The 14,049-nt window shown below is 44.5% G+C and overlaps 1 protein-coding gene across 1 annotated transcript in view; it reads left to right on the plus strand.

Annotated features, from left to right (window-relative positions):
• The first annotated feature begins 1,101 nt into the window (after positions 1 to 1,101).
• LOC124620185 overlaps positions 1,102 to 14,049 on the plus strand; it is a 177,668-nt gene continuing 164,720 nt past the window's right edge. The window contains exon 1 of the mRNA XM_047146855.1: positions 1,102 to 1,177. Coding sequence (XP_047002811.1) covers positions 1,102 to 1,177 — 76 coding nt within the window. The remainder of the gene's footprint in view (positions 1,178 to 14,049) is intronic.

Below are 14,049 nucleotides of genomic sequence, written 5' to 3' on the forward strand. Positions count from 1 at the left end.
CAAATGCTTTCTTGAATTCAAAAAATGATACTCTTCTAGGTCTACTGATTGTCATTGTGTGGCCAATTGTTGGCTTCAAATTAAAGATATCTTCTTGCACGACCTTTCCTTTAAAAAAAACTTTCATATTCTCCCAGTTTTTTAATTTTGTTGAACTCAGTGCAGGAGAATGTTCATACACAATTTTCAATGACACTCTTAGAAGTGACTGTCCTCTATAATTGTTGACGTTCTTTCGTGTCCCTTTTATGTTATTGGAGGATTTCCCTCTCGACTGGAATCTTTCCGGTTTTTAGAATGTTCTCAAAATATAAATGTAGATCTTTAATAACTTTTAGTTGTGACCTCTTTAAGAAACCTGTTACGATATTTTCCTAATATTTCACATTTTCTTGTTATTTTATCCAATTTTGCAATAATAAGTTTTTTTTAACATTTACATGCTACATGCTTCAGTTTGTCCAACGACAGCTCCTTAAAAAGAAAAAAAAACTAAAAACTCTTCATTTCTCATTGTAACGACAAATATTTGTGAATGCAATACTGCAGGTGAAGGCTGATACCGAAGATTCCTGCTACTGGGAAGAAGTACGTAAATAAGTACAGAAGAACGATGACGTTTAATTTTTCCTCCATTTTTTCTTGTCTTGAACGCCACAGTAGAGAACTACATAAATGTTCGACCGTTTTATCTCCGTTTTATCAAGGAAATTCCTACAATATTCTTGTCTGTAAAAATAAATGAGTTTTTCTTGGCCCCCGTTTACCTTACATGTTCATTCACATTTCAGTATTTGTGGAGATTAGTGCAGGTTTTATTCTCACGAGACGACGAACGGTAATTTCACCGGAGGAACCCTTTTTCCGTTAATTTTGCTCGGTCTCCATTCATCAGAGAGAAAACGAAGTCTGGTTGCCTTGTCCACGCTGGAGATCCGTTATACTGCGTGAGCGGTTTCTTAATTTTCAACGTTAGTCCCGGGGCCACCACGTGGGTCTAACGCTGCGAAGAAAGAGGAAAGACAAACGAGCAGCGCGACGACTGTGGCGCCATCAGCGGCGGCGGCGGCGTGGAAGGCGTGTGGGTTCGTTAGCGCCGTAATGAGCACCACGGCAGAGCACAGTAGTCCGCGCGCCCCTGGCAGCCCCGGAACCCGCATGCCGCCGGCTTACCCTGGTAACGATCCAGCGGGCTATTTCTCACTGCGCTTTATCTGGCGTCTCGAGGATACGAGGGCGTGTTGCCCGGGTAAAGGCACGGGTCCCACCCCCTCCCCACTCAGGGATACACAACCTTTCGCAAAAGAGCACTCCTCTAGGAGATGGCAACGCAATCCGTGTACAAGGAGCGTTCAACAACTAATGCAACACATTTAGTTTCTTCCTCGGCCAATTACGCTTGAAAAAATGGGGAATTTGCTGTGGGACACCTTGGAATATTTTCGCTTGAGCCCCTATAGGCCGGTAGGTGGCGAGGCTACATTCATCCTTCGAAATGACGTCTGTAATGGAGGCGCGTTCAGGCAGAGAGATACCTTTCACTTCGTTTGGCGGAGTACCTGAGCCCTGGAGATATTCATAGGCGCTTTGCAGAATGCCTAATAAGACCTGCCAGTGAACAAAAGCATGGCGAGTCGTTGGGCAGGCGTCTGTCATCATTGCAACAAGGGCTCGTAAACCTGTCCGATCGCCCCCGTGTGTTGGGCTTATACAGCTGTGACACCTGCATCGTTAGAACTTGTGGACAGTCTCATTCGAGATGATTGACGTATCAATAGTCAAACACCTTGCTGATGGTTGATAGTGCTGACACACTCGTCAAAAGTGTGTGCCTGCTGTATGCTCGCCCCCTAACAGAGGACAATGTACAGTAACGGAGGACCACCTTCTGTCAAATTTCTTGTGCGTTACGAGGCTATTCGTGACAATTTATTTATTTCTTTTTAACATGGTCAGAGGCGATGAAACATGGGTCCATCACTTCGTACTGGAAACAAAACGGCAATCCATGGAGTTGCACCACACTATCGCTCCTCCGAATAATAAGTTCAAAGCCGATACCGCAGCCGTAAAGACATGAAGACGGCTGTCTGGGACTGTGGATGGTTATTCTGTTTAATATCCTCCCTCATGGTGCAACGATCAACTATGAAGTGTATTGTGCCACCCTCATGAAGCTGAAGCAACTTCAGCGTGTTTGTCGCCACAAAAACATAAATTTCACTTTCTCCATGACAACGCTAGGCATCGCACAAGTACGCGCACCCGAGAGCAGCTCACAAATTTTCACTGGAGAGGCTATTGATGTAGCACGACGTTTACTCTGACGTTGGCTTGCAGAGTGGTACACCATGTGATCAAAAGAATCCGGACACCTGGCTGAAAATGACTTACAAGCTTGTTGGGCCCTCCATCGGTAACGCTGGAATTCAGTATGGTGTTGGCCCACCCTTAGCGCCGGCCGGGGTGGCCGAGCGGTACTAGGCGCTACAGTCTGGAGCTGCGCGACCGCTACGGTCGCAGGTTCGAATCCTGCCCGAGCATGGGTGTGTGTGTGATGTCCTTAGTTTAGTTAGGTTTAAGTAGTTCTAAGTTCTAGGGGACTGATGAGCTCAGAAGTTAAGTCCCATAGTGCTCAGAGCCATCTGAACCATTTGAACCATCCTTAGCCTTGATGACAACTTCACTGTCCCAGGCATACGTTCAATCAGGTGCTGGAACGTATCTTGGGGAATGGCAGCCCATTCTTCACAGAGTGCTGCACTGAGGAGAGGTATTGATGTCGGTCGGTGCGGCCTGGCACGAAGTTGGCGTTGCAAAACATCCCGAAGGCGTTCTGTAAGATAACGATCAGGACTCTGTGCAGGCCAGACTATTACAAAGATGTTATTGTCGTGTAACCACTCCGCCAGAGGCCGTACATTATGAACAGGTGCACGATGGTGTTGAAACATGCAATCGCCATTCCCGGATTGCTCTTCAACAGTGGACAGCAAGAAGGTGCGTAAAACATCAATGCAGCCCTGTGCTGTGATAGTGCCACGCAAAACAACAAGGGGTGTAAGTCTCCTCCATGAAAAACACGACCACACCATAAAATCACCGCCATCCGAATTTCACTTTTGGCACTACACACGCCGGCAGATGACGTTCATCGGGCATTCGCCATACCCACTCCCTGTCATCGGATCGCCACATTGTGTACCGTCATTTGTCACTCCACACAATGTTTTTCCACTGTTCAATCGTCCAATATTTACGCTCGTTACACCAAACGAGGCATCGTTTGGCATTTACCAGCGTGATGTGTGGCTTATGAGCAGCCGCTCGACCATGAAATCCAAATTTTCTCACCTCTCGCCTAACTGTCATAGTACCTGCAGTGGATCGTGATGCAGTTTGGTATTCCTGTGTGATGGTCTGGATAGATGACTGCCTATTACACATAACGACCCTCTTTAACTGTCGGGCTGTACGCTTTAGTGCTGTACGTGTCCCTTCACGTTTCCACTTCACTATCACATGTAAACAGTGGACCTTGGGATGTTTAGGAGTGTGGAAATCTCGCGAACAAACGTTTGACTCAAGTGCCACCCAACCACCTCATCACGTTCGAAGTCCGTCCGCGGAGCGCCCCATTCTGCTCTCTCACAACGTCCAATGACTACTGAGGCCGCTGATGTGGAGCACCTGGCAGTAGGTGGCAGCACAACACACATAATATGAAAAACGTACGTTTTGGGGGGTGTCCGGATACTTTTGATCAGATAGTGTACTATACGGGTATACAGGTCCTCACATTAAGTTGCCGTTAAGCTGTCGCACAGAACGGAGATTGCGTTAATGTGTTAAAAATAGGGTTTTTTAGCCAAAAGAATGGGGAATAATGCGGTGTATTGGAATCTTGAATAAAACCAACCTGCTTTCAGATAAAACACCCCTCGTAGCAGCACGGTGCGAGCGCCTACTATATTATCACACTACAGCGGATAATGTCCACAATCTTACGTGTTATCGTAAAGACAGCCTTTCACGATCGGTACTGGCGTTCTTGGTGGCTTTTGTTTTGTGTTCAAATAGCTGTAGTCCATCATTTCATCCGCTAATGCTACGGACCTCATCAGAGACTAAAGACTCTGGTGGATTTTATGTTCAGAGGCTGAGGTCCAGCGTTTCATCTCCTAACGGTTCAAATGGTTCAAATGGCTCTGAGCACTATGCGACTTAACTTCTGAGGTCATCAGTCGCCTAGGACTTAGAACTAATTAAACCTAACTAACCTAAGGACATCACACACATCCATGCCCGAGGCAGGATTCGAAAGTGCGACCGTAGCGGTCGCGCGGTTCCAGACTGAAGCGCCCAGTCTCCTAACGGTGCAGACATCGTCGGAGACTATAAAAACTCATGTATTGCCCGGCCGAACTGTTCACAAGTATCCATGTAGCGGCGGGGTTCTAACATCAGTGGACAGCTGCCTAAATTTGCGATTACAATCCGGCGGTCGTGGCGACACAAACCGACTCAGTGTCCGTACGCCTGTGCAGTGATATTCCTTTAAGCCTCGCAGTACCCGGAGGGCGTTACGATCCTATAAGCACAGTTTGGAAATATGCATCTCCTTTGTTTTCAAAACTATTATTTTCAAAATATGTGACTTTCTCCCTTTGAGTCAGTGGTATTCGATGATGTTTCTTTCCTTTTTATGTTTACGACACATTGGAATGTATTCATGATTCTTGAGCAGAGTAGCACTGGGATCAATATGACTCCAAATTAAACTGTTCGTTTCTGAAATGTAACATTTATGAAATTGTAACGACAAATTTTATGTTGACCAGCTATTATACGAAACACCTGCAACTACGAAAATATTATTTTCCGCTTATTTTTGTATCCATTTTTATGGTCTCTTGTGCCAGGTTTCGTTGTAGCCATCATAATACCAGTGACGCCAATATAGCACAAAGTTGGAAAACCGTATCTCGTTTATTTGCAAAATGCATTACTATCTCTGAATCAATATTGTGTTCAACAATGTTTTGTTCAGATTTATATTTACACCACATTAAAATTTATTTGTGGTGTTTTTGCACTGCGTACTACTGGTGTCACAATAACCCCAATCTAAACTTCATTTTTTGCTTCAAAGCAATATTTATGCAAATAACATCATTACTGCTATACTTAACAACTATAAGGTATGCCGTTATGTTAGTTCATTAAAATACTGCCAATACATCCTGCGTAAATTAGTTGGGACCTATATGATCACAGCAGCACTCAGTAAGACAAAAAAGTCCTGGTAGTAGGAGGCTTAATGTAACTGAATGCGAAACTTTTCAATGGCACTACTGAAGTCGCGCGACAGCACAGACATCAAATTGGCATTCCATTCGATTGTTCTGCCGAGCAGTGTCAAAGCCACAGCATCCGCAGTAAACTGGCCTCAGTGCAGTAACTGCTTCTACCAACGTATCTGTGATTTCCAGGAGGCAACTGCTCTTGTGTTTCTTAACCTGGGTGCTAATTGTTATTTGTGCTTTATCAAGAGCCAGTCGTTACTATGCTGGAAGATACAACATTAAAAGAAAGAAAGGAACATTGGAATTAGGTAAGTTGCAAATCTTAGAGGCAAATGAAGTTACACAGCGAAAACTCTTCTCGACTTCGAGCTCTATAATAAACGTCTGATCTTACAAGGGGTCTATCAGACCTGTCAGTCATGGACTTCATTGCATCTTAGGTATGTTATACAGTGACCTGTCCTGAGTACCTGGCTAGCGGTTTTTACATGTAGGCCCTTAGTTTAAGAGAAAATCGTTGCTGAAGTCTTATGCGTAATTCGTGTATATGCAACGTTAGCCCTGTTTGGACCACGCAAGTGTATCACAGTGGCTAAGCTTTACAACAACTACCACGCAGGTGGTACAGGATCAGATCCTGCCTGGGTACTTCTCTTCACACCATTGATTCGTTCTGAGGGCAGACTGATCAGAAACTGCACGACGAAATCCTTGTAGACGAAAGAAAAGCATGTTAATAGTAAAAATTATCCCACCGAAATAAAAATAATTTTTTTCAACCCCGTGACGCATAATTTTACAGGCAGTTGAAATTTCCACGAAAAAAAAATTGTTACCAACTTCCTAAAGGCTAAAAGAGAAAACGAATCGTTGAAAGAGTCACTAAAAATACCTTCTTTAATTCTGCATCAGTTTAATACAACTGCTTCCATAGGAATGATTGATCGATATTGTAGAAGAAAGAACAAAGAATCTTTTTAAATGTAAACGAGCTGTGTTCTGAAAAACGCGTGTACCTGAAGGCAGTAGCTTTCTTTAAATATCCGTGATGCTCTACGAATTTGCGTTTCGGTTGATTCTGTGACAAATACCACTCGGAATTCTGATGTAGCACAGAAAGCAATGCAAGCGATAACGAGAAAGGTGATTCTGTAATGTACGAGTCGGAATTTTGATGTAACAAAATAAAAGTGATGTTGTTATTCAATTGAAAAGTTGGAGTTGGAGTTTTGGCTTACTGTTTTATCAATCACAATTGGCGTAAGAATCATGGATTGACTATTGTCATAAAATATTGCATTATGAAATCTGAATAGTTTTTACTTGCAGTTTCGCGTGGCTTGAGGCAGTCACAACTAGCGTGCTATTGATTAAGAAATTGCGTTATCGTCTTTCTAATTACTTCATGATCGTAGATACGATCATACCCGGTCGTGAAGCTATTGTTATGACAAAACAATCTCCTAAGGGACCAGAAAGTTCTTAAGGGCGCAAAAACAACTGTAACATCACACAAAATATCCACCATGCTGAAAATGTAATACAGCTATACTAACAATGGAGAAAAATTTCTATTATCAGACCACGAAGAATTTTAATTTGAAAGATAAAATAATGCAGATTTTCTATAGCAGGAAGGAGATACAATGGATTTGGATCGACTTGGAAAAGCAACGTTGCTACTGAAGCACTACACTGCGTATGCAAAATTCTGACTTACTTTTTGATGGCTTGGTTACCGCTATGTTGTCTCAGCAAATTCGCGTCTCTTTTCTTTTCTCTCGGTAATTAAATTGCGTTATCGACCAGCGTATTTTCCGTCTTTCTCTCGGAGGGATGATGTGTACATGAAACGACAGAACTTTTACTAACATAAGCACACAGAAAATTTTCCAAGTATCTGAACTAATTTTTGGTCAAGTCCCTGTTCGGGCGCCAAGAGTGATGTAACAAAATAAAAGTGATGTTGTTATTCAATTGAAAAGTTGGAGATTTCGCTTACTGTTTTATCAATCACAATTGGCGTAAGAATCACGGATTGACCATTGTCATAAAATATTGCATTATGAAATCTGAATAGTTCAAATGGTTCAAATGGCTCTGAGCACTATGGGACTTAACATCTGTGGTCATCAGTCCCCTAGAACTTAGAACTACTTAAACCTAACTAACTTAAGGACATCACACACATCCATGCCCGAGGTAGGATTCGAACCTGCGACCGTAGCAGTCGCGCGGCTCCGGACTGAGTGCCTAGAACCGCTAGACAAATCTGAATAGTTTTTACTTGCAGTTTCGCGTGGCTTGAGGCAGTCACAACTAGCGTGCTATTTATTAAGAAATTGCGTTGTCGTGTTTCTAATTACTTCATGATCGTAGATACGATCATACCCGGTCGTGAAGTTATTGTTATGACAAAACAATCTCCTAAGGGACCAGAAAGTTCTTAAGGGCGCAAAAACAACTGTAACATCACACAAAAGGGAAATTCAATATTAAAGCTGATGCAAGATGACGATAAAACAGTTTTCTTTTTATCAATGTAACACGCACATTGGACTGCTGATCTTGGCGTCTTTAATCTTAGCAAAATGCATAATTCAAACGAAAATAATACTGAGGATATGATAGGAATGAGCACTGCTAAATGATTCAGTATTTCCAGAACAAATATTTATTATAACTAAAACACATATTGTACCTTAAGCTTAGTACTACATTGTCGGTAGGTTTTTATGTCTGTTTCATGTCCATTGAGCGCTCTTTTAAATAGCCATTGTCCTCTTGAGTCGCTCGTGCGTCGTCACGATAAGTTATAACAGTTCTTCTGTTTACACTTCACTCAAACTTAGACGGAACACGTTTTTAATTATTTAGTAAAAAAAAAAAATTAGATCAGACCGCCACAAATCCGCGTCCGTCTTACTTAAGAAAAACAGTACAAGTGTTTAGCGCTCAAGGCTTCCAGCGAACAAAATAGTGAAGGATCGCATATCCATCCGTATTCTACTGTTTATATTGCCGCCCAAAGACGACGAATTACATTATTTAGGAAATTCCGCCATCGCTATGCGACGCCTTATTGTACATTAATCATTCTTTATAAACAAGTATTTGCCTTCTGGCTGAAAGTATTCACTATTTGCTGTTTTAATGAAGCCAAAAATAGCGAATATCACAGAATACAGATTTGAAAATAATTTTGCTGTAATGACTGTTTTTTGATCAATTTACGGTACAATGACAATGACTGCTTATGAATACTTTTTATGACATATATTATTTAATATTATTCTGAACGGTAAAACTGGAAAATAATACACGAGCAGAATTTGAAGTTGTACCGCCGGAACGTTAGCTGTGAAACTAAGCCGATGCCGTACACGCTAGCATAGTTAACGTTGCGGCTATGGTTGCGATGCATAAAGCCGGCCGAAGTGGCCGTGCGGTTAAAGGCGCTGCAGTCTGGAACCGCAAGACCGCTACGGTCGCAGGTTCGAATCCTGCCTCGGGCATGGATGTTTGTGTTGTCCTTAGGTTTAACTAGTTGTAAGTTCTAGGGGACTAATGACCTCAGTAGTTGAGTCCCATAGTGCTCAGAGCCATTTTGCGATGCATAAAACTTCAACATCGATTTTCTCGGAAACTAGTGGCATAAAAGCCGCTAGACAGGTAGTTAGGATAGGTCCCTGTACAACTTAACTATGACTCATCAAAAAGCATGAGTAACAGATCTGATGGGCCCCTTGGTAGTCGTCGTTCTGATGATGTCACGACCCGTCTTTTGTGTACATACGCGTAAACGGTTCGTCTCTCTAAACTTGTTTATGTTGTAAACTGCTATCTATGTCCTTAGCCCCTGATGATGACTCCAACATTACGAGATGAAATGTTACGCACGGAAATGTGCCTTGGACCATACACTAATGTTGATAAAAAAGATTTACCAATTTAGTGTAGACAGTAAGCGCACTATCTACGAGTATTAAAGCACGAACAGATATCTGTTCATTTCCACATGGACGTAAAAATATCAAAAAATCCTTATCTAAAATACGGCAGTTGCCACAAGTTAGTGGTAGGGTACTTTCCACCTGAACAACAGGATTAAAGGTAACCAATATTGCTGTCAGATAATCTGTATTTTGTCGCCCTTGATAATATCCTCAGTCTAAATACAATGTATGTAACTGAATTCATTTCCGTTGACTTAGTGTTAACAATTCATAGAGCACAAGAAAAAAGTGGGAGCGCACTTCTGTTACAGCTCATACAGAAATAACAATATGTAGCAACTACAGACAACGCCTTTCGAGAAGTAAACCGTTAACTCCCATAGAAGTGAGCCGGTTTGAATCAAGTTACTAAAACTTACATTACGCAGCCTATAATAAACTGCTGTACCTCCCATATAGATCGTATAATTAAGAAAACGACTATAAATACCCCACTCAAAGCGACGTAATGCCTCAGCGCTATTTGTCCTGTGTTAGTGCGTTTCAGCGTTCTGCCGAATCTCACTCTTCCTCCCTAATTCCCTCTCCCTCTTCTGCTCCAGGAGACACCACGCTATTACTCTTCAGTTTTACTGAGGAAACCAATCCACAAATTTCATTAGATATGCCATATGCAGCTGAAGCTAGTCATCGATTATTACATCCTTGAGACCTAGACCCTGGGGTTGTTGACTGACACACTTCAAATAGTCCTACATTTTCTCTGTGGGCTTAAGGAAAAAGGATCCGATAAAGTGTCTGGGTTTCCGTCAAACCAGAAACTTATGTTTGTAGTTTCGAAAACTTGGCTCTCCTCATTTTGAAGATGGGACAGCCCACAGTAAAGCCACCGTCATGATGTAGAAGAAAGAGCAGTACCTGGTCACCAAGAACGTTTCAATAAATATCCTGGTTCAGGTTCACTGTAACCTGGGCGAATGAGACCAAGTACTGGAATGAAAAAAACCGACAGAGCGTCACAAAACACTTCTGGTCAAAACTACACCCGCCACACCCTCTGTGTTGGAAGTCCAACTGACCGTCGAATCAGCTTCTGTTCATGTTTGTTTACTAGCCTTATCCCCATGGCTGTACCCACATAAGCGTTTGACACATAGACTGAGCACACCTCCCCCTCTCTGTGTCCTCACCCCCTTCCTCTGTTTGTCCACCTCATCCTGTGTCTCTGGCTCCTCAGTCTCTTGCCTCTTCACCTCTTACTCCTCCTATTTTTGACCATTTCGTCCGCTCCCTCCCTCTGACCATATCATACTGTCCCTCTCTCTTACCATCTTTGCCTCCCCCCTCTTCCTTTTCCATCTGCCTACTTCTTCTTTTACACAGTCTACATTTATATCAATGCTCCGCGGTCCACCATACGGCGCCTGGTGGAGGGTACCCAATACCATTACTAGGCACTTCCTTTCCTGTTCCACTCGCAAATAACGGCTACTATAAGCCAACATATGAGCCCTAATTTCTCAAATCTTATCTTCGTGATCCTTACGTGAAATGTATGTTGGAGGCAACATAATCGTTCGGCAGTCAGCTTCAAATGTCCATTCTCTAATTATTGGGTTTGTTTTTCCTACTCATTTGCATTAACAGCCTTACATATGTCCGCCATCTTCTCTCCCTGTCTATGTCTCTCTCTCTCTCTCTCTCTCTCTCTCTCTCTATCTCTCTCTCTCTCTCTCTCTCTCTCTCTCTCTCCTGTGTGTGTGTGTGTGTGTGTGTGTGTGTGTGTGTGTGTGTGTGTGTGTGTGTGTGTGTGAGAGAGAGAGAGAGAGAGAGAGAGAGAGAGAGAGAGAGAGAGTGCATTTCCTCCTCCCTCTCACTCTGTCCCTCTCTTCCTCTATCCATCTCAAAAGTCGCCAGCCATGCTCATTGGCATGCACAGCACCTGCAATACATTTCAATAAGCAGGCCGATACTACTCCCACAACATGACTGTCTAGTAGGTTACGTTACATATCAGGGATTTGAAAATGATTTATTTGTCCCAGACACATAGGCCACCATGCAAACCAAATCGATAAAATAGACTGATACTGCTCGAACATAACAAGACTGTCATGAATATCAGTCATGTAGGGGCCCAGTAAACCGTTTCTTACCCCTGACACGCAGGCTGCCCTGCCAGCAGGTTGATTTGGCAGGCCAACACTGTTCCTAACGACATGGCTGTTGTGCAGGGCAGCCTTTATACCAGGGGCCAAATAAAATTCGTTTCTGCCCCTATATCCACTGCTTTTGGAGACAGAAGGTTATAAATTCCACAGTGTTGACACACCAACAAACTCGTCAAATTGATTGATAGTGTGCTCATTCACATGTATTACTATGATGCCTCCTGTCTGCAATCCTTTCACTTCCCCACGTCAACCTGCCTTACAGCACTTGTTCCATGGAACCAAATGATACATATTCACCACTGTACTGTTAGCGATGGTTATTTGACCCCTCGTATCACTTCTAAACAATCTAGAGCACTCCAAAGCGACCAGAGTGTTGTTTTAAGGATGGAACTAATGTTTTGACCACAGCCCTCACGTATGGTAGTGAAATAGCCTGCCATGTAGCGCTTCAAATCGTAAAATGTAGGCCTCAATTGCTGCACACTACACATTGATTTCAGTGTACGGTCTTACATCATCATTACTAGTTCCACAACTAATCTCTGCAGATCTGAGGCACACTTCAGAGCTAATCTCTCCTCTAAGTACAGTTGTGCTCATTTTAACTGTAATCTAACCGATTATCGTCAAGATGAACTGGTTGACTGTCTAGGAGGGACTATCTTAACAGAATAGACTGGTTTAAAGCATTCGATCATGCAGAAAATTTAGTGAGATGGGGATTACACATGTTTCCATTCAAAATCCTAATACATCAGATGTTACCTGTATGTCCTGTCTGACAGAGAGCTGATATTGCCAACCAGGTTCTCAAAATGATTGACCAGGTTCAGTGGGCAACAAACCTTATCGCTCTCACAGCTAGCACCTCACAATGTGACAGAGCAAGCATGCTGCCAGTGGTCCTGGCCTGGCCCTGCGCCATGGAGACTTCCTAGCTGCTCCGTCCCAACTGACTGACTGCATGCAGCACGCAGACAGCATTAAAATAGCTGCTCAGTCAAAACCACACAAGCTACACACCGTTCCACGAAAACATTTCCACAAAAAACTCGAATAATACTTAAACCATTGGCTGTGGAACAACAAGGACGAATCACAAGTCGACACACAGAGAACCCAACAGCGGTTGACGACCAAATACACTCCTGGAAATTGAAATAAGAACACCGTGAATTCATTGTCCCAGGAAGGGGAAACTTTATTGACACATTCCTGGGGTCAGATACATCACATGATCACACTGACAGAACCACAGGCACATAGACACAGGCAACAGAGCATGCACAATGTCGGCACTAGTACAGTGTATATCCACCTTTCACAGCAATGCAGGCTGCTATTCTCCCATGGAGACGATCGTAGAGATGCTGGATGTAGTCCTGTGGAACGGCTTGCCATGCGATTTCCACCTGGCGCCTCAGTTGGACCAGCGTTCGTGCTGGACGTGCAGACCGCGTGAGACGACGCTTCATCCAGTCCCAAACATGCTCAATGGGGGACAGATCCGGAGATCTTGCTGGCCAGGGTAGTTGACTTACACCTTCTAGAGCACGTTGGGTGGCACGGGATACATGCGGACGTGCATTGTCCTGTTGGAACAGCAAGTTCCCTTGCCGGTCTAGGAATGGTAGAACGATGGGTTCGATGACGGTTTGGATGTACCGTGCACTATTCAGTGTCCCCTCGACGATCACCAGTGGTGTACGGCCAGTGTAGGAGATCGCTCCCCACACCATGATGCCGGGTGTTGGCCCTGTGTGCCTCGGTCGTATGCATTCCTGATTGTGGCGCTCACCTGCACGGCGCCAAACACGCATACGACCATCATTGGCACCAAGGCAGAAGCGACTCTCATCGCTGAAGACGACACGTCTCCATTCGTCCCTCCATTCACGCCTGTCGCGACACCACTGGAGGCGGGCTGCACGATGTTGGGGCGTGAGCGGAAGACGGCCTAACGGTGTGCGGGACCGTAGCCCAGCTTCATGGAGACGGTTGCGAATGGTCCTCGCCGATACCCCAGGAGCAACAGTGTCCCTAATTTGCTGGGAAGTGGCGGTGCGGTCCCCTACGGCACTGCGTAGGATCCTACGGTCTTGGCGTGCATCCGTGCGTCGCTGCGGTCCGGTCCCAGGTCGACGGGCACGTGCACCTTCCGCCGACCACTGGCGACAACATCGATGTAGTGTGGAGACCTCACGCCCCACGTGTTGAGCAATTCGGCGGTACGTCCGCCCGGCCTCCCGCATGGCCACTATACGCCCTCGCTCAAAGTCCGTCAACTGCACATACGGTTCACGTCCACGCTGTCGCGGCATGCTACCAGTGTTAAAGACTGCGATGGAGCTCCGTATGCCACGGCAAACTGGCTGACACTGACGGCGGCGGTGCACAAATGCTGCGCAGCTAGCGCCATTCGACGGCCAACACCGTGGTTCCTGGTGTGTCCGCTGTGCCGTGCGTGTGATCATTGCTTGTACAGCCCTCTCGCAGTGTCCGGAGCAAGTATGGTGGGTCTGACACACCGGTGTCAATGTGTTCTTTTTTCCATTTCCAGAAGTGTACACGTCGTCCGATGAGACGACCGACGGAACGACCAACCAAGGT

Source organism: Schistocerca americana, chromosome 6 (assembly GCF_021461395.2).
Source record: "Schistocerca americana isolate TAMUIC-IGC-003095 chromosome 6, iqSchAmer2.1, whole genome shotgun sequence".
Lineage (NCBI taxonomy): Eukaryota > Metazoa > Arthropoda > Insecta > Orthoptera > Acrididae > Schistocerca > Schistocerca americana.